Source organism: Microcebus murinus, chromosome 6 (assembly GCF_040939455.1).
Source record: "Microcebus murinus isolate Inina chromosome 6, M.murinus_Inina_mat1.0, whole genome shotgun sequence".
NCBI classification, from domain to species: domain Eukaryota; kingdom Metazoa; phylum Chordata; class Mammalia; order Primates; family Cheirogaleidae; genus Microcebus; species Microcebus murinus.
The window spans coordinates 29,157,876-29,184,937 of record NC_134109.1 but is presented as its reverse complement, the minus strand read 5'-3'; the positions used below and the strand labels follow the sequence as shown (position 1 = coordinate 29,184,937).

The 27,062-nt window shown below is 47.4% G+C and overlaps 1 protein-coding gene across 5 annotated transcripts in view; it reads left to right on the top strand.

Annotated features, from left to right (window-relative positions):
- RGS6 (regulator of G protein signaling 6) overlaps positions 1 to 27,062 on the top strand; it is a 520,723-nt gene that overhangs the window by 394,429 nt on the left and 99,232 nt on the right. For all 5 annotated transcript variants that reach the window (XM_076003888.1, XM_076003890.1, XM_076003889.1 and 2 more), the window contains exon 4: positions 24,433 to 24,483. In XM_076003888.1, coding sequence (XP_075860003.1) covers positions 24,433 to 24,483 — 51 coding nt within the window. The remainder of the gene's footprint in view (positions 1 to 24,432; positions 24,484 to 27,062) is intronic.

Sequence of the window (27,062 nt, the reverse complement as noted above, 5' to 3'; positions counted from 1 at the left end):
TCTTACTATGAATAGATCCAGGTAGTGTGGGAGACATCCATGGAACAGACAGAACAGCATCTTTTAGTGCCAGTGTCTAACTTCAAAATAAACTTCTTTACCAGGAAATAGGATTGAGAGAGGGTAGAAGAAAATTAGTGCATGATCACAAAGACAGGAGAATGAGTTTTCTGTGCAATAACAGTGCAGCCAGACACAGAAGGAGCAAGCCATAGGTAGACAGCACACCTGCTGCTGAGCTCCAAGCTGGGGAGAGAAAGTCTCAGGGCTCCCTGCATGGGAGGTGCCTTGAAACATATTAATATTTATTCTGTTTCTTCTCACCTATCTTCATCCCCTTTCCTTTCTTCTGTCCTTGAATTCCACCAGATAAAAGGACAAATCACTGAGAGGCTGCATGTCGCAAGTGGTCAGATGAGTTACAGCCATAACACCACATAGATAAGAGGCGAGGCTGGCGCCTGGGCAGGTCTGAGAGGGGGCAAGAGGACACTCGCCATATCAAATTGTGCAATTTAGCAAATGGCTGGTGGCAGGCTGAAATGATAGCAAGTTAATCTGTTTTCCATGCACTCAAGTATTCTGCCAAACTAAGGTTCGCTCTGAAGACCCAGGGCTGGAGCCCACCCAGGTGCAGGCTGTCTTGGTTGCATTTCCTGGCCCTCTCCACTGGATGTCAGTTAAATTAACTAGAGTCTTGGATGTGTACCTGGATAAACACAAGGGATTTTTTTTTTCTGTGAGACAAAGATACTGCTAACTGGCAAGAAATCCTGAAGTTTTTGAATTTTAATTAGTGATAGTAAAAGTGCTATTCAAAGCTAGCATTTATTGAGAACTTGCTTTGCACTGGGTAGCTTTTTAAGTGCATTACAAGTGTTAGGTAATGCATAAACAAGTGTTTTATCTGCACAGCATCCATATAAAGCGGGTACTATCATTATCTCCATTGCAGAGGGGAGTAATAGAGGCACGAGGAAGATCAGTAAGTTGTCCAAGTTCCCCCAGCTGGCAAGAGGCAAAGCTGGGGTATGAACCTGGGCAATCTGACTTAGAGTCCAAGTGCTAACCACTGTGCCAGCCTGCCTGAGTTGTAGGAAAGACACAGTGTTGGTGTGTTGGGGGCCAAATCCTATCTCTTGAACATCGGTGTTTACATTGGGCCCAGAGGCTCTGCATGCAATGCAGTGTGCATGCGTGATTGTTAATGCAATCATCCATCCCCGGGTTTCTGCTGTGTGCTGGCCACTGAGCTGGGCCTTGTGGGATGGATCAATCAGATGTCAACCACGGTCCTGAAGACCTGGTTGGCACAAAAAGGCTCCAGAAACCATCATAACACACAAGAGAAAAGGGCAGGTGCTAAAGAGACGTATAGGTAAATTGCTTTAAAAACATAAAGGACAGGAAGACTGTTTGTACCTGTTACGGAGGAAGGCTTCTTGGAGGGGGTGGCTTTTGCCCTAGGACTTGAAGTAAGAATAAAAAGCTTGGAAATGCAGCAGACAGAGAGGAAGGACATTCTAAGCTGAGAGAAATAGAGCAAAAGTAGACACAGAAGAGTTGCTCTGTCCAGAGCTCAGTACAAATGATCCAATTTGGCCACCTCCAGGTGTGAGACGCAGACATGGGCTGGGAGACCAGAAAGACTGTCATGGGTGGGCCAGACAAGGGCGAGGGAGGTGTTCGTCCAAATCAGAATGGACGCCAAAGGCAGCTTAGCCAGACACTTCCATTATAGATGAAGGGAGGAAGACCGCAAATAAGTGACTTCTTGCTCAATGCAACAGTGAGTTTGTGGCAGAACCAATTCTCAAACCCGGGGCTGGCCCCACGTGTTCTTTTTGCTGCCCACCGGGGGCAAACTGTGAGTGACAAGGGTCTCACAATGCCAGAAGTACGTTGCGTTTTTATACCCTATTCTCTTTGCGGGTCTCCAGAGCTATGTGTTTGAAGTTGGCATTAGTCACACCCTGACCCTGTCCACAGGCCAGAACAAGCCCCAGCTGTACAGCGGCAGAAGCTGGAGATGTGGGAAGCAGGGCTTGCCGCAGACACGGTGAGGAAGCCAGGCCTCTGGCCCACGGTCTCCTAAATCCTGGAACTGCTAGCTTAATTACACTGCTTTAATAACCAGTCATTATTGCTGCATAATTTACGAAGCCTGATATGATACAGTTCCTGCTGGCTTCAGCTAACTCTCCTTCCCCACTCCCAGTACTTTAATAAATCTATTTTAATAAAACGTTTCTTTCCTGCCCACTCATTTTTTTTTCTTTTTCATCCTTCAGACCTCCACCATTAACATGTTAATTTAATTCATATAACCTGAAGGTTCAGGAACACACTTGAAACGCACGAAAAACCTCCACAAGTAACTTCAGCTATAAAGCAAAGGTTTCCCTCAGCCTTCGTTATTTGCTTCTGGAAAATGCTATAAATGACCTCAGACAGTCTTCAGATCTGTATCTCTACAACTAAGAAATTAAGCAGTATTCAGAAGGCCAATTATTATTAATTTAAAAGAGATCAAACAAAACAAAACAATATAGCACTCCTGGGTCCTGGTGGTTTTTCTTAGCCAGAGAGAGCTGCCTGCAGCAGCGTCGCGGCTTTTACGGGCAACAGCGCCCTCGCGTGGTGACAGTGTGCATTGCGCCCCGGAGCGATTGGAAATAGGCAGAAAGGAACGCAGGACACCTGTTCGTCCCTAGGTAACCTCTGCTTTAAGTCAACAGGCTGTTTCTGCCAAAAAGATGAATGTAGTTAGATTTTTTTCTGTATTGAGATTCTGTCTTAAAACTCAAATAGGATCTCTTTTTCCCTGTGAAACCAGAAAATGGAGAGCAAGCAGCATGGATTGGTTGGAATAATTTATTTCCATGGTTGGGGGTGAGTGGAAGGATGGGATTGGAGAGAGGAGCGAGCTGGCAGGGGGAGGGGGGATCAGTGCAGAGATGAGGTGTGGCACCGTGGGCGGGAGGCAGGGAGTAGAGCAAAGGGAGGGTAAGATTTACCTGGTCCTCAAAACTAGGGGAAATGGAATTGTGTTTTTAACTAAATCAAGGACTGCATTCAAGTGTCTTGCGCCCAGAACAGAGAGGTCAAGTGGTGGTGTCAAAGGTCAGGATACCAGCTCTAAGGCGATGCCTTTGGGGGCTGCCTCCCTACCCCAGGCTGACCTAACATATCTGCTCAAGAAAGGAGGATTAAGTTTCTCTGGACTGTGAGTTGAATATGTGGGGTGCTGCCTCCAAAATCACCTCTGCCCTGACCTCTGAGGGGCGGGGCTAGGGGCAGACAGCACAGGACTTGAGACCCCCAGGCTGAGTCTGTTGCCAGCATCAGTGGAGTGCAGGGGAGGGGGCACTGACGTCCTCTGGGGTTCTTGAGTTGCTTCTGGACAGTGCACCCCTACGGTCTGCACCCGAGTGGGCTGCAGGACCGCCAGGGCCCCAGTTTCCTCCTCTGAAGAGTGGAGATCACGCTCCCTGCTGCCCTCACAGAAATCCAAGGATTAAATAGGATATGAGAAGGTCCCAAGTGCTGTGGGATTCGGTCCTTTGCAATTTTTTGCACGACACTTAGTTTTGGGATAAGTTTTCTGAGGATTTAATATGTTTCACTTAAAAAGAAAAATGTGGGACACAAGTCCAGTGTAGCAGATAAACAGCCAGAGGCTTATTCAGTCTAGAGTCAGTCCTTCTGGAGTCGGTGAGTGTCCCCAAAGATTGGCAACCAGGAGGTGCCGCTCCCTCACGGACAAGCCTCTCTCAGGGAAAAACCTCTAAGGAAGAATAATTCTTTTCTTGCTGGGATTCTTTGATTCAGAGGAATTGTAAAAAAGGTCTCATGGGATAGATATCTACATTAACTCACTAATGAAATGAAAAATTATATCATTGCTGATTATTCCTCTTTGTTATAGGAGAAAAAATGTTATTAATACTTCTTTTAAACTGTCGTGTTAAGCCTTCTCACTCATGGGTGTTCACGTTACTATTTCTTGGCATGACCACGTTTATATAGATTTTATTTGTTGCAAAATGCCCTGGGATCTAGGAATCTGAGTTCTGAGTGGCATCACTATGATTCCTGCTCAGGACCAGGAAGGTAACTGTTAATTGCTGTATTGTTTATCATTATTTTTAAAAAGTGGAAAATTACTTCTTCGTAAAAAAAAAAATCTGGACATGATTATACTACTAGAACATTAAAAGTAAAGAGGGTGGGGAGGGAGGGAGAGAATCAGAGAGAGAAAATTATGTGTGACATTTATTTTCTTCTATTTGCTTAGTTGTATTTTCTAAAGTTTATATTAAAACAAACTTTCACTTTTGAATTGACTAAAATTATTTTTTTTCTAATATAAAAAGTTATGGCTACTTAGCTAATAGCATAAATGTAAGACTTATGTTATTTTACGTTGCAAAGCATATTAGATTTACCAAGTGCTCTAACCCATAGGCCTCTGAGTTACCCCATATTTAGTCCTTGCCACAGGTCTCCGAGTTAAGCAGGGCAGGTGGCATTAGCCTTCCATGACAACACTGAGACTCAGAAAAGTTAAAAGACATATTCAATATCACACAGTTAATAAGCAGCCATAAGCCCAGGGTGCCACACACATGGTTAAGGGTCCTTCCTCTGTGGTCTTTTGCTTCAGAACAAAAATCCAAATGACCATTACATAGTTGTTAGCTCATGAAGGTGCAGAGCAAACTGTTTCATGGTTTTGACAGCACTTATGGCATTATCCCATTGGGTTATTAGTGTCAAGTAGGCCAGATAAGTTTATTATTCCCATTCTATAGATGGGAAGGGTCTCGTGGGGCCAGGTCTGTCGTGGGGATGGTGGTATTGGAGAAACCCCCTTGGAGGTGGACGCCAGGCGTTCTGAGTGGGGGAAGCCCTTTTAGCAAAAGCCAAGAGGCAGGAAGCCCCAGCGGTGTATCTCGTCGAGGTGTGCCGGGCTGCAGAAGTAAGCTGTGCTCTGTTGGGGAGGAACAGGAACGACTGCTAAGGGCTGGGCACCTGCAGCCTTTGTAATCTGTGTGGCTCTCAAGATAGGCAAGCTGCTATGTTGAGATATTTGATACCGCCGTTGTCTTAGTTCAGGCTGCTACACCAAAAGCACGATAGGCTGGATGGCTTAAACAGCAAACATTTATTTCTCACAGTTCTAGAGGCCGGGAAGTTCAAGATCAAAGTGCTGGCAGGAGATCCGTTGTCTGTGAGGGCCCTTTCCTGGCTTGTAGGCAGCCGCCTTCTCACCTCATCCCTCATACGGCTGAGAGAGAACTCTGGTCTCTGTCCCTCTTTTCCTGAGAACACCAAGCTCCACCCTCATGGCCTCATCTGCACCTAATCGCCCCCCAAAACCCCCATCTCCTGATACCATCGCATTGAGGGCTGGAATTTCAACATATGGATTTAGGGGGACATAAACATGCAGTCCATAATAGTTACTATTAATTTCTCCCCAAAAAGACTGAAAATTCTTTGGTGGCAGAAACTCCCCTTCTCTTAGGTCTAAATTCATCTCTCCCTAATCTAGTACTCCCGATATGGTATTTTTCATATACTATATGGTCCTATAGAGAACTTTGTGTATATCTTTCTCCCCTATAAGATGTCAGCTCTTAGAATTTTATCCTGCTGCTTCCCAAGGTCCCTGGACCCATTACCAGGTCCCCAAGGGATGTGTGCAGCGAGGGCTCTCTGGCAAATGCCTGTCTGCTCCTCCCAGTGACCATCCAGGTGGGCCACCTTCTCTCCTTTGATGCTCGTGGGAATCCAGGATATCGTTCTGTCTGCTTTCCCTTAAGACTTCCCTGGTCTTGGCCCTTGGGATATTCTCATTTTTGAGTTTTGGGGGAGAAAGCATAGGGGACATTGGTTGTTTGTTTTCTCTACCCAGATGCGAATATCTTGCTTGCATTAGTCAATTCCAAACTAATGAGTATTACTGGGGGCAGAGACCACTCCTAACGATAGAAGCTGGAAATGTTAGATATGGTCTTGCCCAGCTCTGGGTACAGCCAGGACATAGGATGTGAGCCAGGCCCTGCCAATCAGATGTGCTCCTGCCACACATTGGCTCAGGGGCCAGAGATATAAGAGACAGGGGCCTTTTATCCCCTGGCTAGAACAATTTCCTCCTCAGAACCAGCCCCAGGCCATGTGGATGGACATTTTCCAGTCGCCTTGTGCCAAGTCAGTTTCCAGTCCTCATGGATTGCAGGCTTTGTTCTAGCAACTAGAAACTGCATGGTCCGAGAAAGTGAGGGATGTCATTGAAAGAGAGGGAGGCAGCCTCTGCCTTTGCCTCTCACCTTAGGAATAGCGACGGGCAGCTCCGAGCTGGTTTCCCGGCCACCATGCCCATGGGAAAAGAGGGTGGAGGAGAAAAGACATCCAAGAGGAAGGCTAATGGAAGGGAGACCTGCATGTTTGCCTTAACCAGACCTATTGTTAAGTTCTAGTCCTTATCAGAAAGCTCTGTACTTCCCTTAGTGTCCTCATAAGGACAATGTCCTCATAACGCATACCTGAGGGTCCCATTTTGTCCTTGCACCTTGTCCTTGCACCTGTCCAGGCAGGTGTAACAGAAGAAGCATCTTCATCTCACGCAGCTAAAACGCTTCTGCTTCCAGAAAGCGTGGGTGAGTGGGAGCCATGCACCTGGGAAATAAGTGACGTGCTTCCCTTCCCGGGGTTTGGTTTGGGGTTGTTGATTTTAACAAAATGCTGTGAATGCTAGAATGCCTGATTCAAGGAGTAGCCACATGAACCAGAAGGAAATATTCGGCCAAATTCTAAAATCACAGCTTAATCCAGTCTCACGGCAGGCAGCAGGCTCTGCGGAAAGAAGTGTCGCGTGCTGCTGCCATGAGTGGAGCTCGGGGCTGAGGGATCAGTCCCCCTGGCTTATCCCCCTCTGGGCAATGGGAGTCACAGGGTGCAGGCGATTGTTTCTTGTGTGTATGTGACTATTTCTTATTCTTTTCCTTAGCTTTGTACCCTCCGAGCGACCACATACAACTAGTGTGACAAGCAGAGGTGTTGAGAAGGCTGAGCTAGGGTCGGATATGACAGGCAGTTTCCTACGATGAAAAGGATTTCCCACACCCTGCCCGACTGTCGTCGGGGTGGTCTGAAGGCTGCTCTCTCTTCCTAGAATGCCACCTCACCTTACCTAGCAAATTCCAACGTGGCCACTGAGATGCAGCTCAAGCCCTGCCTCCTGGGGCCAAGTGTTCCTGGCACCAGGTCTGCTGCACGTCCTTGTCCCTGCCCCCACGGTTCCCAGCAAATACATCTGCTGCAGCACTCGGTGCACTAGAGTATGGCCATTGGCTTACTTGTCTGTCTTCCCCTGGCTGTGAACTTTTGCAGTGCAGGGACCACATCTTGCCTGGCTTTGTACCCAGCAGTTACCATGGAAGGTGACTCTCATGTGGAATGAATGGCTAAGACCTTACTGATATCCGTTGAGTTCATATGTTTACTTACTTCCTCATTCACTCCTTCCTTCCTTTTAAAAACTACCCATGGAGCATCTGTGATGTACCAGGTACCTCTTTACAAGCAACTGTTTTTGATGCTGTATCTGCAATCTCTGCGTCAGTCCTTGCATTTAGTTAGGACAGAAAAGAAAAAGGAAATCCTGAGTTCTAGTTGCTCAAGGCCTACCTTTAACAAGGGAAATTTTAGAGATCGAAAGTCTGCCTGGTAGCCGGGTGAGTAACTTCTCTCGAACTCAAAGCCCTCTTTTAGTACTTCACAGCTGGACTCAGACTGTCCTCCAAGACATAACATTTCTGATAAGTGACTTTTTGCTGAAGTGGGCATCATAGAAAATGTCTCACCGAAAGAAGGATTCTAATCCTTTTTGAATTGGTTGCCACAATACTTGTAAAGTTTTGTCTGCTAACTTCTTAGGTATATTTCCTCAAGAAGGATTCCAAGTGTTGTCAGCTCTATTTTGAGAATACTTTTCTGCTGTCATAAACATAGAGGCCCTTTGGTTCAGGTGACAGACCCGTGACGCAACTGCTGTCACCGACCCCAGCCTGCATCTTCCCTGCCCTCCTTAGTAATAAAGCCCATTTCTGGCGAGGCGTGTCGTTGAGCAGAATGAAAGACTATTTTCCCAGTTTCCCTTGTAGCTGGGTGTGGGCAAGTGAATAGGTCTGGCTGATGATCTGTATGTTGGTTTCCTACTGCGGCTGCGACAAATTGCCACAAATTTAGGGGCTTAAAACAATACAAATGTATCCTATAGTTCTGGAGGTCCGAAGTCTGCAGTGGGTCTTAGGGGCTACAGAGTATTGGCAGAGCTGAGTTCCTTCCGAAGGCTCCAGGGGAGCCTGTTTCCTTGCCTTTTCGAGCTTCTAGAGGTTGCCTGCGTGTCTCATGTGGCCCCTTCCTCTGTATTCAAAGCCGGCAGCTCCCTAGCACGTTCCTGTTCTCTGTCTCTCTCTCCACCCCCACTCTGTGGTCGCGTCTCTGACCTCTGACCCTCCTCCCTCTCTCATGTAAGGACGCCTGTGATTACCTTGGGTCCATCTGGATCATCTCTCCATTCTGAGATCCTTAACTTAGTCATATCTGCAAAGTCCCTTTTGCCATGGAAAATAATATATTCATAGTTCCAGGGATACACCATGGATATCTCTTTGCTGGGAGCCATTATTCTATCAAAATGTATAAGTAGAGTAATGAAACTTTCAGAAACATACTTAAAAGGAAGTGTCTCAGCTGGGAAGGACATTCTTCTCCCTTTCCTCCTTCCTTCCTTCTGGAAGACAGGATGTGATGGCTGACGCTTTGCAGCCATTTTGAACCATGAGGTGACCTTGAGGGTGGAAGCCAAGCACTAGGGTGGTGGAAGAGAAATATTAAGACATGGATTCCCAATGACCGCATGGAGCTACCTTCAGACTTCTTTTACCAAGTATACTTCCATCTTGTTTAAGCCACTGGTATTTTGATTTTCTGTTTTCTGCAATGTGCAGCTGCACCTAATCTCAACCCTTTAAAACTATATACAACCATATTCTTAATAAAATGCAAGCCTGGTTCTCTCAACCTGCTACCCTGCCTAAGGAAGGGATGGGTAGTCAGCAGGGATATGACCATTGCTGAGAAAATGTTTTAGAAAAACGGACAGTGTTTTTATGATGCACTGATCAATCATCAGCCTTAGTTCTGCCTATAGGCTGAGCCGTACAACCTCAGTATTAATCTGGGCTGTAAACATGAAAGAACTTTGCTCCTAGTCCACCATACTCCCAGGAGAATCGGGGTAGGCAGGAATGGGCTACTGACATATCAAGTTCTAGTTCTAATTAGCTTAAAATAGGGCTGCGTGGTGGCCTCCTCTTCTTTGGCATGCAGGCATGTGACAACCAGCAATGGCAAAGAGCAAGGTGACTTTCCATACGGAAGATCTGCACTGTCTTACTATGGAGATTCAGAAGTGCCCCTAAAAAAGTAACCAAACCCATCCAAACCAATGTCTGTAAGGAAAAACAGCAGGCTTAGTAGCAACACCAAAATGCAAGTCGTTGATGTTGGCAGCATTCTTTAGTAAATTCACCAGATTTATGGAGACTCTGCGGTGTGGCCCCTGCGGTGAGTCAGGGTGCAGAGCTGCAGAGACGGGGCCCGTCTCCTCAAGGACCCCCATCGCATTCATGGAGATACAGGCCAAGAAATGCATGAAAGAGACTTTGTTGTTTTGTTTCACTATTGCCAAGAATCACAAGCTAAATTCTGCGATCACAGACGCTCTCCTTTGCCAGGGTGTCCTCATCCAGCCCTCTCCCCATTCGTTATGTGGATCCTGCTGTATTGTCTTTACTAGTTTTAGCAATCTTTAAAATTATTCACTGCTTCAGATCTAATCTATTTTGGAGGTAACCGGCACTTGATGATGAGGAAAGGAGGCTGGAAAGAATAAACTTGCGGTGAGCTCAGTATCTGCACCGTCCTTCCCTAGCTACAGGGTTTGCCCGTTGGAGAACATTCTCAGCATGTTCCGTCAACAGAGGCAGTTCCTCTCGGTCTGGAGCTCTCGATGCGGAGGGGGATTGCACGTTAGGAAGACACCTGGCTCTGATGACACTGCACCCCACGACCTTCCAGCACGGTGGGATCTGGGGCATGATGTCATCTGTCTGGCTGCGTGGCTGCGTTACAGAGCCCACACCACGGTGCCCGGCCTCAGGCCAGCTGCCGTGTCACACAAGGCGCGCCAGGGAGTCTGCTGTAATTTAATGATAGGAGAGGCAGAAAACAAGTTAGAATGTGTAATAAATCAGAGGAGAACACAGAAGTCCTTAGCTGTCTGCTTGGCTTGGTCACGGGGCAGCATCATCAGATGCTGTCAAGATTTTTCCCTGGAGCAGGAAAAGGGGTGTCCAGACAACAGGCAGGTGCCAGGAGGGCCTGGCAGAGGGGCCAGGTGCTCGGGCCCATTTTTATTGCCCTCTCTTGCGAGATGGGAAGGGACTGCCGGGATCCCAGGGCAAGTCGCAGAGAGTGAGACTCCAGCACGTCCAGGCGACGGAAGGCGTCCAGATTGAGAGCAGCCAGGCTGGGTCCCTGCCAGGGGTGCGACACACAGCTGAGGGCGTGGTTCCAAGGACATCTTCTCCTTGGGTGATCTCGCCTCACTGCTTGAGTGCTGAGGTGCGTTCCCGCACACCAGTGACTCCCAAACAATGTCTCCAGTCTCCCCGCAAATCCACACCCACATGTCCAGCGGCCAGTCGGCCCCCCAACTCAGATGGCTCCTGTAGATCCAGACTGAGCGCGGCCAACACCTGAGCCAGGTTCCTCCCCACCTGCTTCCGTCTCAGGCAGTGTAAGCCGCACCGTGCGTGCAGTGACTTTCGCCAGAAACCCAGAGTCGCTCCTGACTCCGCTTCTTCTCACACACAAGCCCATCCTCCAACGTGCATCCCAAGCCCGTTTTCTTCTGATCTCACCCACGTGGGCACCGCCCGCGCCCAGCCAGCCTGTGATTTCTCTGACCCACTGGAAACGGCGCTGAGCCTCTGCCCCTGTCCCTGGACAACCCACTCTGCACTCAACAGCCAAAGCCATCTTTTAAAGACATAAACAAAGACCCTCAACATCACTACTTGAAGCCCTCCAGAGACTCCCTGTTGCTCTTAAAATCTGACAGGTCCCTAGCGGGTGCAGCCCCTGCCCTCCTGGCCTCCCCTCTGCTCTGTCCTGCGTGCCAGGCTCCTGCTCTCTGGACGACGGGGCCTGCTCCTGCCTGGGGACTCCAGCCCCGGCTGTCCCTCTGCGGAGATAGCCCGTCCCTCAAAGGCCCTCACACCCGCCTCCTTCTCTGCACGCAGCTCCGGGTGTAAAGGTCATTGTCCTCCCCGCACAGGACAGTAGCCCCCAGTAGCCCTCTCTCCCATCGCCCTGCTCTAGCTTCACAACTGCACTGTCTTCTCTTGTTCTTGTGCCGTTTCCCCGTTAATCGTCTGGCTCCTCCATTAGAGAATGAGCTCAGCGACAGCAGAGATTGCGTCTGTGTCCTTCACCACTGCAGCACAAAGAACAGCACTGGGCACAGCAGGAGCTCAATACATGCTTCAGTGAGTGAATAAATGAAGTAGGAAACCATTAGGCACCCGAGCCTCGGTTTCCTCGGCTGTGAAACGGGAGCACCTATCTGTGCGAAGGCTCGGGTGTGTTGTGCGGGTGAAGCCAACGGTGAGGCCCTGTGAGCCCCACGTCTCCTTACTGATGTTATCGGTATTGAGGTGACCGGGACATTCGAGCAAAGCCGTGCTGTGCTGAGGCAGAGCGTGCTAAATGACAGCTCTCACCTGCACAACGCTTGTGGCCAAGCCTATATGGTAAACGCTTTCTCTCCTCCACGTCTGTGTTGGATACTGTCCGTTTGTCCTGCCAAACCACTCTCTCGCTCCACCCTTCTCACTCACCTCTGTGTCCTCGGAGCTGTCGCCATGGGCTGCCTCAGTAGGCTCCCTTGCCCTCTGGGTACAACGAATCAAACTCATGGGTGACACCAGCCAATCAGAGGGGTGGGAGAGAGGTCACGGTATTTATTTTCTAGCAGAGCTTTTTCAGATAGTAGTTAAGTTCTTCTGCTGAAGGCCATGGCTCCTGTCCTTCCCCCACAAAGACCACACCCTCTGGGTTCCCATAACTGCTCCCTCTGGCTGCCCCACTGGACTTAACATTGCAAACTTCCTCTAGCTGCTGCTCTAGCTGCAGGCTGCTCCACCTTCCCTTAACCCACCAAACCCTTGACTAAAGTACCTTCATTCCCCTCTCCCCGACAGGGGGCTTCGGGTCCCTGTCAGCGTCCGTGTGATGATGCTATCTGCAGTAACTGTGCCTGTTTGCACTCGTGCTTTGCTCTCTCTCCTTCCTCTTCTCATCTGATGTCCCAACCTTCTGCCCTCAGCTCTGAGACCACCCCTTAAACACAGAGGACCAAAACTGTCCAGAAGCCTGAAAGAGAAAACATGTTTGACATCTTGGGAATGAATGCAGTTTGCTCAGGGGATTCATCTCTTCCTTCGCTGGGCTGTGTTCAGACCCTCTCTTTCCCTCTCTGGCTGCTGTAGGCAGGCAGCGAAGATTATTTCCAGCAAATGGACCCAGAGCAGCTGAGCATATGAGCAGTGCTGAAATGTGGCCTATGCTTCTGATTGCTTAGATTTCTAGCAGATAACTTTGTTCTTAACCTGAGCTGTTTTTTGTCATTTTTTTCAGGATTTTAGGGGTGGGGATATATTAATATTAAAGAAGCAATTAGGTGTATGAGTGTGAGTGTTGGATGCATGTGTGAGTTGGGTGCGTGTTGCCCCTGTGCACGTGTGCAGGTGTGTGTGAGTGGGTGTGAGCGGGTGCGTGTGCAGCATCCGTGCTCATAAGAGGTGGGCCGTCACTGTGCACAGATGTCGAGTGGCTGGGTGGCAGGGCTGGACTGCAAGGCGGAGGGAGTGAAGAGGAAGCCTCGGAGAGCTTGCCTCCCTCCCCCGTCCCCTTCCCGTCCCTGCCTGTCGGCATGTCACTGATCTGAGGACACCAGGAGAGGCAGGTGTGGAGGTCTGAAACACAGACTCTAAAGAAAAGCTCCCCTCAGTCTCAAGTGGCTGGCTTCCCTTTCTTCACGAGTCCTCCAAAGCCCAAACTCAATCCCTTACCTCCATGCCCGAAGAAGCAACCGGATTAGGGAATTTAGGAGGGAAGTGTGGGGCGGGGAAGGTGGGCAGTGCCCGGGCCTCTTGTTGCCGCCCAGGGCCCGGAGCCCCCTCCACAGGGCTGGACACACGGGCTCTGATGGCCCTGGCATCCGAGGAGCCGCCACACTCCTGCTTTTTGGTCACCAGCACTTGCCTGTCCTCAGACTGCTTGGTGCTCTGCCTCGGCACCCAAGGCTGTCCTTCCCTGGTGGCGCCAAGGTGGAGAGCTCCCGGAGAGTCAGGGCAGCGGACCCCCGAGCAGCTCGAAGCCTGAGCAGTGGCGAGGGGAAGCAATGGTGCTGTGCCGCTGTCCTGCACACGAGCCCTTCTGGGCTGGGGGCTTGCGGCAGTGGAGGCGTGGGGCTGCCAGCTGGCACTGCCCAGCGGCCGGGCTCCCGGTGCCGTGGTCTGACGGGCAGTGTGCCAGCTACCCGAGGCAGGATGCGGGAGGGGCTCGCTCAAGGCAAGGCTGGCGCGGCCTCGAGGCCCGGGCTGAGATCTGGGATTGAGGGAGGGCTGCATCCTGATGCTGGGGGAGCCTGAGTTCATCCCTCAAAACCCTGAGATCGTTTCCCTCTAGCGTGTAAGCTCGGTTCTCTTTCTGCTTCATGCTTGACTCTCTGGTGTCTGGTGTAGTGCTTTGCGCATACGTGATGTCAGATCCTGCCGGTGACTCTGTCCTTCTGGGACCCCTTTCCCTTTCAAGGGACTTGCTGCTCAGCCCATCTCGACCTGGAGATAGATGTCAGAAGTCACAGAGTCGCATTAGTGTGCTGTGCTATGAGCTGCTGCTCTGCAGCGGTGCTCGGTTCCGCATCCAATACCTCCCTGCTCAATACATCTCTCGCTGTGTGCCATCGATCCTAAGTGTGCCCTTCTCCGTGAACCTTCTCCTGACACCAGGTCAGCCAGAATCGAGTATCCCCCCCCCCATCTGTGGCGCCCTAGCGCCCACGAATACTCTAGTCACAGCCCTTGCGACATTCAAGCACACTTGTTTGTTTGAGGACAGAGCCCTGTCTCATTCGTCAGTGCAGGTAAATGAATAAAAATGCTCAAGTCAGTAACAACAGCAATAATAATGACAAAGTAAACATTTACTGATGATTTGCCATGTGCTGCAGGACACGGGACTGAACCTTTTACACAGTGTCCTGGCGTCCACCCTCTCAGACTGTGCTTCTGTTGTGTCTTATCGAAACTGAAACTTGGAAAGGGACAGGCACATCCCAAGGTCACGGAGCTGGTGGGAGGGGAAGCTGGACTCACACCCAGGCCACATGCTTCCTGGCTGCCCCTGTGGGAGGGGGAAGGCTGAGTGCCTCACTGCAGCTGGGATGGAGGGGAGATATCGGGGTTCATCTGATGTTTGACCTCAAGAACTGGAAATTGATCTGGAAGTAGATCCTATGCCAGTGGGGAAGACCCCAGACTGACTCTGGAAGGATGGGTTCTTCTATTTGAATGAGGCAGAGAAGCTTGAAGGAGCCAAGCCAGAGCTGTCTCTGAACTGTCCAGGACTAGAGACCTGCAGCAGGGGTCTGGGGAGAAGGGGCAGAAAGGCTGGATCATAAGTTAGGGATCCCCACCCAGGAGGTCAGCGCTAAGAGATTCCAGTCCAGGCAGATGGAGGGGATGTGTACCAGTTGGAGAGGGAGAAGGAGAGAGGCTAATAGGTGCCAGAGACCACACTAAGTGTCTTTACCTACATTTCCTCACTTGAACCCTCATGTAACAGAATCTAAGGTAGATTCCAGGACTGGCCCCATTTTGCAGATGGTCAAACTGGGGTTCAGAATGCAACACCAGTAAAATCTTTGCTCAAGAACCTGTGTGTCCCAAACTGTGCCCGGAACCTGGCTTGCCCACACACCCTGCTGTGCACACCCTTTGGCAGACTCCAGTGGGCTCTGCAGGCTTTGAACCTTAGAGCATGCTGTGGCAGTGTTAGTGGGGTTTTCACCATGACAGTGCAGCTGGGCTGAGTAGATTCTGGGTGAGTGACTGCAGCCTGCAGCCCCAGCATCTAAAAGGACACCCCTGGCTCCCCTCCGCAACTCCCCTCAAAAAACGACTTAGCCGCCCCCCCCCAGATTAATTTCAATATAAAATGTTCATGAACCACTTTTCAGATTCAAACTGGCACAGCTAAGGTGACCATTAGACAACACTGCAAGGCAAAGATGCCCCCAGCCTGCCAGTCACCGGGTCCCTTATAGCACTCAAGGAACTGCTCAGCTGCCCTCAAAACACTGCCCTGCTTTGTGGTGGGTGTTCCTGGACCCCTGACTTTAGATCGCTTCTCTTCCAAAGCAGCGGCTCTACTTGTTTGATTTTCATTTCCGCCTCTGGATGGAGCGGAAGACAGTCATCAGCAGCAGCTGCCCTTGGGGAACAGAAGCGACGCCCACGGTGGCTGCAGTCCTCCATTTCCCCGGGTTAAGGCCTAATCAACGCGGCCGTTTCCAGCCTTGCCTTTAATAAGCTGATTGCCGAGCTAAATCCCGTGTGCTCTCCGCCTCGCCCCGGACGCTTTTGATTGACAAAACTAATCTCTCCTCCACCCCCCTGTCTGCCGCTGCCCGCATCCTCTTGCAAATCATGTACTCGGCTGCTGACAATTAGATATGAGACTTGGGGTTCGGACGCGGCAGGTTACGAGGTTATGAATCAATCGTGGGGGCTCGGGTGAGATAACAGACCCGGGGAGCCCATCTCAGACACCTCGTCACAGCCCTCAGAGCCTCCTGGTTGATTTATGAGTCGGTAATAACCTCGCCAAGTCTCCTGGCCCCTATTATTTTTCGTAATGCACAGGGAAGCTTTAAATTTCAGAGAATGGGAAGTGCAGAGTCTGAGCGAGGCAGGGTGGGTGGGGGAAGGACGCCTCCCACCGAGGCTTCCCCACGGCTCCCTCTCCTGCTGTGTGGGCTGGGAGGCGCAGAGCGTGCAGTTGTCACATGCCCGAGGAGGCCAGCAGCCGATTTGGCTGGCATGGGAGAGGACCCCCGGGAGCTGGCCCCAGCAGACGCTGTTTTAGGACTGCATGTGGCAGGATGCTTGGATATGCCGCATCCCACACACACCCAATATGATGTCCCAAGATCATATTTGGTGTGTCTGGATGTAATTCCTCCCACCTGTTCAAAACCACGTGAAAATGACTCAGAGGCCTTCCCGTTAAGAAGGGAAAATCACACATTGGACCAACGCCAGTCAAAAGGCAGCGTCACCCTGCAGTCTGGAAGCCAGTCGAGCAGTGCGGACAGGCCAGAGGTAGAGAGTTGAAGACTGTACCTTTCTTTCCACTTGCTGTCCTCTTCCAGGTGCCAGTCAGTGTTTAATAAGGAAAAGGAGAAGGCTTTAGTGGCTACCTAATTTTTTAAAGTATTATTTTGTTGAGGCTTCTTTTTATAAGAAAAGATGTGATTTTCGAGAGAAAACAGTGTCAATGGATGAAAACCCCTGAACGTTTCATCTGCAGCAGTGTTTGTAAGATGCCCACCCAAGGTCTGGGGTTGGTTTGTGATGAAGTTTTCATGAGCCACAAAAAATTGAGAAAAAAATTATAAAACATGCACATATGGGTGGTTATGTATCATGTGATGTATATTTGAATACAACTATTGATGAATAAGCATTTATTAAACCCCAACTCCATGCCAGGTATTTGCTCCACAAAAGGGACAGAACCAACATTCCCTTCTCCCTCAGAGCTATAGTTTGGTGGGTATTGTGGGTTGAACTGTTTCCTCCCCAAAAGTCATATGTTAAATGAAGTTCTAATCCCCTAAACCCAAGAATGTTACCTTATTTGGAAATACATTCATTAACAGATATAATTAGGTAAGATTAGGAAATTAGGATGGGTCTTAATCCATTATGACTGGTATCCTTACTAAAAGAGGAATTGTGGACACAGAGACATGCACACAGGGACAATGTCACTTTTAAGGCAAAGGCAGAGGTGAGGGTGTGTTTTGGTTTGTCTACAAACCAAAAACACCGAAGACTAAAGCCTGCCAGCAGTCCGCCAGAAGCTAGACATGGAACAGGTGCCTCACAGCCCTCAGCTGGAACCAAGCCTGCCCACACCTCCATCTCAGACATCTAGACACCAGAGCCGTAGACAATAAACTTCTGGTGTTTAAGCCAGTGTGTGGTCCTCTTTTATGGCAGTCCTAGCAAGCTAATACAGAAGGGGGGGGCAGACATTGATCCAATCATCCCATCGTGGCTCATTCCGAACTGAGATACGTGCTCCAAAGGGAAAGAATCTCATTCTCTGGAGGCTGAAAGCTACAGTCTGCAGAGCAATGCAGTCTTCCCTGAGGAAGCGGGGGCTGAGGCCTGTGCAGGAGTTGGCTAGAGGTAGAGGTGGGTGGAGAAAGGGGAGGGCGGAACCAGCCCAGGGGACCGCGCATGCGCGTAGGCCCCACAGTGGCGTGGAGTGCGGTGCATTCTGGGAATGGACACGCCGTCCACGTGACAGGAGAGGAGGGGGACGGAGAAGAGGGTACAGGGATTGTCAGGGCCCAGAGCACCCCAGCCCAGAACAATGCTGACTCTGTTACCCTAGACCGAATCACAGTGGGGTGAGGCTGCTTTGCTTTCTGCCCTCACTTCCGGGAGCTGCCCCTCCCCAGGAGCAGAGGCGGAAAAGCCGTGGGCCAGAGTCCCAGTTTCTCCGTGAGGCCTCCCGGGCTCCTCAGGTTGTCCTGCCGCAACTCCTTCCCTTGTCTCCCTTTCCATCCGACCCTCTGTCCTGCAGCAGGTCCCGTCCTGAAAGCATCAGAAGACATTTTGAGCTTCTCTAAGGCCTAAAACGAAAAGGCTGGTAAATAACACAAGAATTCCAAGGGGCTGCCGTTTCTCCCGGCCACGCGGATGACGTGGTGAGACACTGGCTCCAAGACGAGGCCCCTGAGACACAGACGCCCCTAGGAGCTAATGAGTGCTAATGCAATTACACTGTGCACGGGTTCATTTAACTCTCACAGCCTGTGTGGCAGGTCCCATTACTGTTATCCTCTTTTCTTATAAGGAAATGACATAAAGCAGGTAAGGGACGTGATAATAAACAGGCCGTTTTAGCAAAACCATGAGCCAGGCTTTGTAAAGAGTATTTGGTATGCGTGATCTTATTTTATCCTGTAAGTATGTAGCATTTCACCCAGTTGAGGTATGAAGAAATGGAGATTGGGGTGGGTGGTGGGCTAGGAAACTGCTGAAGGTCCCACAGTTTGGAAGTGAAATACTATTAGTTGCACTCGAGTCTGTCCGACTTTATAAACACTGTGCCTTATTGCTTCATGTGCTTGGTAAGAAAATGTTAAATTTGTCACGCTTTTCCTTGGAAAAACTCAAGACCATTGGCCAAGCAATACTGCATGAAAACGACACTAAACTTTCCATCTTTCTGTCTTACTGCCGTTCATCATACCTACCCTCCTGAGCCCAGTTTAACATTTCCTCTTAAGCTTTCTCTGCTAGCTGATTGTTGCATTTTTAATTTTTTTTAATAAGGCATACAAGAAAGGTCTAAAACTGTAAAGACTGCCCTACTTAGAATATCCTTCCATTCATCTGCAAAATAGAGAAAACAAGTATCAATTTACATCATAGGATTAGTATGGTAGAATTATTCCAAAGCCTGGAATATAGAGAATGCTCAATAAATTATTAGTTCCTTAGCTAATAATAGTATGAATAGTAATTATTATTATCACAAAACTAATGCCTCTGCTTCAGAAAAAAGAACTGAATGTAGAATATCAGTTTTTCCAATTATTTTTCCTTTAAACTACTTGGAAATTTTTTCAGAAATAAGACAGGCAGGATGGTGTAGTAGAAATAATATTTGCCATGAGACTACCTAGATTCCAACCCTGACTGTAGTAAGTAATAGTATGTGGCCTGGAGCTTCTCTGGGCCTAATCTTTTAAATGGGTAAAATAATTATTATATTTTACACAATTATGGTCAAGATGATACCTGATGACAGGGTCAAGTGCCTGGCTCTGGCCTGGCACAACATGGGCACTCAGGAAATGTCATTGTCCCTTCATAAGCATTGACCTGCACGTGGAACCTATATTGTGAGATGACATGAAGCTGCCCTTTCAGCAGAGACTTTGGCATGTCTGTGAAAATCCAATAATGGATGGAGTAACCTTGACTTAGGAGAACCATAAACTCTCTCATGGCAGGAACCATCTTATCATGCGCTGGGCTCCAGAAACATTTTACTTAAAACAAAGTTGTCTTTCCCCAACAGTGAGGATTGATAATTAACTTATGAATTGCTTCAGTTATCAGTACTGTGATATACTGTATAATCTACCAGGTTTCTGGTAACTTGAAATTTATAGGTAATTGAAACCAGTCTTTTATTAACTTTGCATAATCTGATTTGGGCTCAGATTGATGACAATACTTTGGGAAGAATGGGGAGAGTGTTTCATACTAGGATCCCTGGGGATCTGACTCATTAATGGGAGAAAGGCATCCCCATCAACTACTAAATCTATGGAGGAGCTTAAAACACTTGAAGACAAAGCTCTGAATTTTATAATAAGGGCTTCCCCCAAACCAGCACCATTGTCAGGTTTGAATATAGAAAGTGCTCAATGAATTATTAGTTCCATAGCTAATGAGAGTAGTAATTATTATTATCACTAAATTATGCCTCTGCTTCAGGAAAAAAAAATTGAATGTAGAATATCAGAACCCCCTTACCAGCTTACTCAAATCTAGTTTGTATTGATCTGGAGTTAATACAGCATGGGAAGTCAGCAGGAAGAGGTCACTGGTTCTTCCTCTAATAAATAAGTCAACAAACAAGGGAGGTTGTCACCCTGAGTCCCACACTACAAGTGAATAGCCCCCTTAAAGTCTCAGAAGGCCTCTCTGAGGCTCCAGGGGTGGCAGATCGCCAGAGAGAGCAACCCGTCGAGACCCATGATTGAGCCTCATGATAGAGCCACCCATTTTTGAAGAGGGAGAAAGACAGCTTCAAGAATGCTGCCTCAGTTCCCCTCATCCTCTCCCCAGGCAGCAGGCGATGTCCCAGGACTGAGGCCAGCCGAGACCAGCCAAAGTCACCCTATCCTCTCTACTTTGCTCTCAGTATTTATTACATAAATGTTCGATGAACTTCAGATAATATAGAAATGTAAAGAATAGAAATTTCCCATAATTGGATGCCTCCCCTCTCCCCAGCAGAACCTAAAGTTAACAATTTAAATATACTACCAGAACTTTTCTTCTCTATATCCATATATATCTACACATATATAATTAATAGAATATAAATGTAAGTATTTTTTCTGTTGCAAAAATGTCATTCTACAATATACACTGTTCTCAATAGGCTTTTACACTTAATGTAGTAGGTGTTCAATAAATATTTATTGCATGCATGAGCCATAATTTGTTATTCACTTCCCTATTAGAGGACTTTTGGGTTGTTCCCAAACAGCTGTCCAATAAACACGATTTTATATAGGAAAAACATAATTGAAATGCATGCATATTATACATAGAAACATATATTAACATATATAGAAACATATAATAACATATAACTATGTGTAATAAATATATCCTTAAATATACTAATAAAAAACATATTCAGCCGGGCGCGGTGGCTCACGCCTGTAATCCTAGCACTTTGGGAGGCCGAGGCGGGCGGATCGCTCAAGGTCAGGAGTTCGAAACCAGCCTGAGCGAGACCCCGTCTCTACCAAAAATAGAAAGAAATTAATTGACCAACTAAAAATATATATACAAAAAATTAGCCGGGCATGGTGGCGCATGCCTGTAGTCCCAGCTACTCGGGAGGCTGAGGCAGTAGGATCGCTGAGCCCAGGAGATTGAGGTTGCTGTGAGCCAGGCTGATGCCACGGCACTCACTCTAGCCTGGGCAACAAAGTGAGACTCTGTCTCAAAAAAAAAAAAAAAAAACATATTCAGTGGGAGGGACATTTTGGGTGCCCTCTGGGTATTTCATGGATACCCCTGGGATATGTGTTGATCAATTAGCCTCAAAAAGAAAACTTTCAGATAAAGGGTGGCTACCCTGTGTTTATTATGTTGTGATAACATAACATTTGTTATATTGTTATGTTGTTATATTGGCTTTAAATCCTCAGCCAAGCAGCTTGGCTAAGATAAGATTCAGAATCCAATCATGGTAACAGAGCAACAATTAATTTTAGATAGAACAGAAAAAGAATCTGCTTCAAATTCTTTTTAGAACAGGAAGGAAAGAAGGGTTGTGGGTTGGTGGGAGGGAGGGAAGAAAGGAAAGTGAAAAAAGAATAAAAATGCTTTCTCCTGCTGGTGATTTGAACTATTCCTTGTCTGATTCTACAGCATAATTCTTCTTGATCTTTTAAAGGATGTTGTATGGCAGATTTCCCTTTCTTACTTGTTCCTGGGGCTGAAGGCATAACGGTTCACTCCCCAAGCTGGAGGCTGACCACTCCTGGCTTAGTCCCAGGAAGCCTGAAAAACCCCACACCCGTGAAAGCGAGCATGTCCTCCTGTCCCTCAGTGTTGTTGTGTTTGCTGACGTCCTCCAAACAGTGCCATAGCATGGAAGGGATGGGGGGTGGGGGGGGTGGATGCCACTGCTGAACAAGCACAGTGGTCCAGGACTGCCAGGTGCAACCACTCGGCCCTTGCCTGGGCCTGACAGAGGTCACACCAGTCCCAGAGGAGATGACTGTCCTGGGGACTGAACCAGGGACAAGAAACTCAGTTTTGTGGTCCCCATAGAGCTAGGGAAAAAAGGAAAGGAGCTTGTGTGACTTTTCCTTCTTTGCAAACAAAACTGCTTAAATGTGATCCTTTAGCTCTGTGAATACAAACCAGGGCCTGGTGCTCTGGGGAGAACAATCAGGCCGGAGACTGAGCCCACGAAGCCCAAAGGGGACAGAAACCCAGACAATGGTGCTGGAGCCAAGGGTGAGTGGGGTGGGGGGGGAAGCGGATATGATAGCAAGGAAGGAGTTTCAATGTGAATGAATACTAATTAGTGACGTGGATATTAATGATGACAGTAATTAACAGGGGAAAGGAAGGGCTGTCATTGTCCCAGGGTGAGTAATCAATCTTGGCAGGTGATAAATAATGGCTCAGCAAGCTCAGCAGAAAGATAATCCGCCTGCCTGGGGGAGAGCTCGAGCTGATGCTGGAAACCTCACAGTTTCTAGGCAACCCACAAAAAAGAACTATTTTTCTTAAAAAAAAAAAAAAAAACAGGTTAGAGTCTCTCTCCCACCCCTAACTTGGGATTATGGTTCTTATTTGATTTCCACTTTGTTCTTCATTTCCTAGGACAAATGTTGAACTTGTATAATTTGGAGGAAATGGACACACATTCACACACCCTGACACACACGCTCACACACACAGACACGCTCTGTCTTTCTCCCAAAGAATGTGAATGAATAGGACTGTTTTTGATGCAAAGTTTAGCTCATAGGTGACAGCCGGGAGCAAGAGTGTGGAGAAGCTGAGACCTCCTGCTTTTAAGGTTGAAATGTGGGGAAATGGGAAATTGCAAGGCTGTGTTGGTGGCCCTGGGGGAGCACAGGAAGAGGATGGGGCTGTGGCAGTCCCACTGTGCAGGGTTACTTCACCCTCCACAGAGCTAGAGAGCAACTGAATGTCCAGGCTCTTGGTCTGTGTCTTTCCCACTTCTGGCCACCAGTCAAATTTCTGAGAAATTAGATTTCTGGGGAAAGGGTCATCTCCATTAAACTCCTCTGCTGGACCTCCAGATCTTCAGGTGGGAATCCAGCCCAGGACAGTTCTTGGAAACCCTCTCCCTCACACCCAAGCCTCAGGCCACAGCAAGACTTGGATATCTAGAAATGTCTCCCCTTGCAGGCTGTTTTCCATCAACAGTCTACCCAGGGGTGACAAAGCCACCTTCGATGGTCTACACTGGTTTCAAGTGTGATCCTCGGGTGACAAAGATGGATTGACCAAAAGTTCAGGACCTCCTAGAAAGCTGGACCTCTCTCCTCCCATGTTAATCATGTTGCTCTTAGAACATTCATTGGTTCTAGGTGCCGCATTTGCAAAGGGAGGCAGACTAAAGGAAATATATTCCAAGGATTGTGACCAGAATGGTGAGGAACTCCAGGTTATGTCCTGCGAGGAGACAGCTGAGGGTTCAGGCACATTTGACCTGGAATGAGGATGTTGATGGTAAACTAGAACTGTCCAAATATCTGAGGGACTGTCTCACACAGTGATTAGTTTGTTTTCTTATCATCAAAGTGCAAAACTAAGGCCAAAGGGAAGAAGTCAAAGAAGGACAAGTTTCTTTTCAAAGGAATCAAGGACAATTTAACTGTAACATGCTGAGTAGGGGGGAATTTGTGAGTTCCCAGGTACTAGGGTTTTTCTACACGCAGGTTACAGCACCTCTTATCCAGGGTGTTGTGGATGGGTATTAATGTTCATGGCTGGACCCATGGCTCCTTCCGTATTGTGGCTCTGCACTCCTCGGAGTCCTCTGTATCCAGCCACGATGGGGAATGGAAGGGTGGGGAGCACCACGTGGGAGTTTTTATGGCCCAGATCTGGAAATGGCACATAACATTTCTTCCCTTCTGTTGGTAGAACTTAGTCCACACCCAGGTGCAGAGGAATCTGGAAAGGTAATCTAGCTGTAGCCCAGTCGGGAGAGGAAAGAGGTTTTGGTGAACACATAGAAGGTTCTGCCAGAGATACAGGGGCACATTCATTCAGGAAGGCCCATGACAGAAGAGATGAGAGAGTTTTGTAAGAACCTGTGGGGCTACCTGTGCTGCTCAGCCCTTGTCAGTGAGGGCAGGGAGCTGAAGAGGCCCCCTTCCTTGGGAAATGGTCAGATGTGATCAAACTCCACCTAGCTTGCCTTGGGAAAATCCTCTATAGGCACTCCTAGAAACGTGGGTATGAGATCATCCTGAGTCGTCAGAAGTGAATGTTTTTTAGAAAAACACAGAACTGTAACTATGGAAGTATATTGATGGATAAAACGTGTTGGTTAGGACAGAAAAGGCTCAATATTATTCAGCTCTGTGGATTCATGCTGGAATCATGATTCTCTCAGGAAAACATGTTTCTTCCGCTACAGGGTTAAACACTCATGAGGTCTTCAGTTGAAATTGCTTTATCATTGCAGGTACTGACATTGTGCAGTGGCTTATGAAGAACCTTTCTATCGAAGACCCAGGTACCTGACCCTTGACCCTGCCTTTATCTCCCCTGTTATCAGTAAACAACCCATAACCAAGCTCCGAACTGGATTCTCCCGCCCTCCTGAGAACTGGGGTTATAAATGGGAATTCCAGGACGTGGAATCACTCTATTTACAAATAAAATTAATTTATTTTCTCCACTGAATATCTATCTTTAAATTTAAATCATGCCTTAAGGAAATGAGCAACTATTTAGAATGCCAAAGAGCCCAATACAATAGCGTGTGAAATGAGTTGAATTCTCCTTAGCCGAAGCAATTAAAGATAAGTTGTAGCACTGTCACTGAACAGCCTTCTAGAGCCAGCTCTTAAAATTAGATTGCCTGATCCACAATTAAGATGTTTAATTATTTGCTAAGACTCCTTCTGTTTTCTGCTTCTGCAAGAAGGTGAAGGAATATTTTTTTTCAACTTTAATTGTGCATTTCAATTAGGAAGACCTTACCAGAAAAACAACAACAAAACCCTGACCAATAAAACAGTTTCCAAATCTGTCCTCCCACCAGAAAATAAGGGGTAAAATTTATTTTCACAGCATAATTAGGAAATGGGGAAGGGAGTCTAGAAAAAGGAAAATTCTAAATAAGTAAAGCTTATTATCCATGTGCTGTTAATTAATACTTTTCTGAATTTATTATATATGTCTTTGTCTTACTTAACTGAGTATTCTTGATGACTGAAGGTCACATTTATAAAGACCCACCAATATACTCTGATGTTCTTAATGGACATTGGAGTGATGAGACTTATCTACCCCAAATTAAATGGCTCCAACCACTATGCTTTTTCAAGATTTTTTTTCCTAGTGCCCACTCTAGGTGTCTGGCCTTCAGCTGTGACTTCTCACTGGGATCAGTATGTCAGCTCTGGCATTCCTGTATTCTAACCTGACGCTTCTCATCTGCGGCTATGAAGCAATACAATTTGTATACAGTTCAATTAAATGTAGTTGCCAGAAATCTGAGTGCAGAAAAGCTGGTCATTCATGGAAATAACCCGAGCCTTTTCACCACCCTGATTAGTGACTACTCTCACAACAAGTGAAATTTCTTAATTCAAGTCAAGTTCTTCATTCACAGGGGAAAAAAACTACAAATGCTAACCCTTTTAAGAGATAGAACCCAACTCAACTCCCACGGCTGCAGCCTGGACTTCTGAGTGTTCATGTGTAAAACCTGGGCTGGATCCTGTTGGCCTTATGCATTCTGGATTTCTGAGTGTCCACTCATAAAACCCGGACTGGATAACCATCTACCAGTGTAGTTACATTTATTTAAGTCAGCATTTCTTTTGATTATGATGCTAAACTAAGGAACACCTTTCCCCTTTCCTCATGGCAGTCTTTTCTAAGAGCACTGGTTTCTTTGCCCTTCCAAAATAATCATTGTGTATTTCTGCTTTATTTATTTATTTTTATTTATTTATTTATTTATTTATTTATTTATTTATTTATTTATTTTTAAGACCACGTCTCCCTCTGTTGTCCAGGCTGGAATGCAGTGGCCCAATCCTAGCTCACTGCAGCCTCACACTTATTTTTTATTATCATTATTATTATTATTACTATTATTCTGAAAACACTAAACCAGCTGGTAGTAGGTGAGAATGGGCTTCAGGAATCCTCCAGCCCTGGCAGGAGAAGCTTCTCTGCAAGGTCCAGAGTGAGGAGGGTCGTGTTTATAAAGATCCGTCATATTCTGATGCCCTCGGGGGGACAGCAAGCTGTTGGGACCTATTTGGGCTTCTGAGAATGGCTGAGTAGGAGCTAAGAACACTCCTCCAGCTGGGAACAGAGGGGTGTGGAGGAGACAAACCAAAGCCTTGGGAAGCCAGGCATACCCACTGCATGACCACATCTTTTCTTTCTGCCTGTCTGCCAAATTTCTAAGCAAAAACATTTTTGTTCAAAGAATGAAGTGAGAGTTTTAGCTCCAAGGTTGGTGACATAAAAGTCACCTTCTTACAGGATTTTGTTCTTTCCCTGGGGAAGAAGCAGCTGCCAATGATGAAATTCTTCTACTTGCTGGACCCGTGTTTCCTAAAGCACAGAGACTTTAGAAAGCAAACTGGTCATCACTAAGCAATTAAAACTCCATTAATTCTAATTCCACCCATTACGCGTGCAAGTTCCTAATAAGCAAAACATTTGGATTATACTCAACCTCCTGACAAGTTTGCAAATAAAGCCAAAACAAATCGCTTTTAAAAATTCAGAGCCTCTGAAATTAATAATCGCTAGAGGCTCCCTGAGCATGTCAATAATCTCCATGTCCAAAGATTAGTTTTAACCAGTAAAACTACTTTGAGATTTGGGAAAGATTATTTTTATGTTTGGTAGGAGCATTGAGGTTTTAAATTTTTTTTCTTAGTTCTTCTCAGGATAAATTCGTAACTATCTATGTGAATCTGTTTATGGCTGGTGCTAAAGGAGCAACAGGCTGACCGTGGCATAGCTGGGGATGATAAAACATGACAAAACTACAAATATGAATCAAGGCCACCAGCACTCAGGGAGTATTTGCCCTGAACCAGATGCTGCTAAGCACTTTATGTG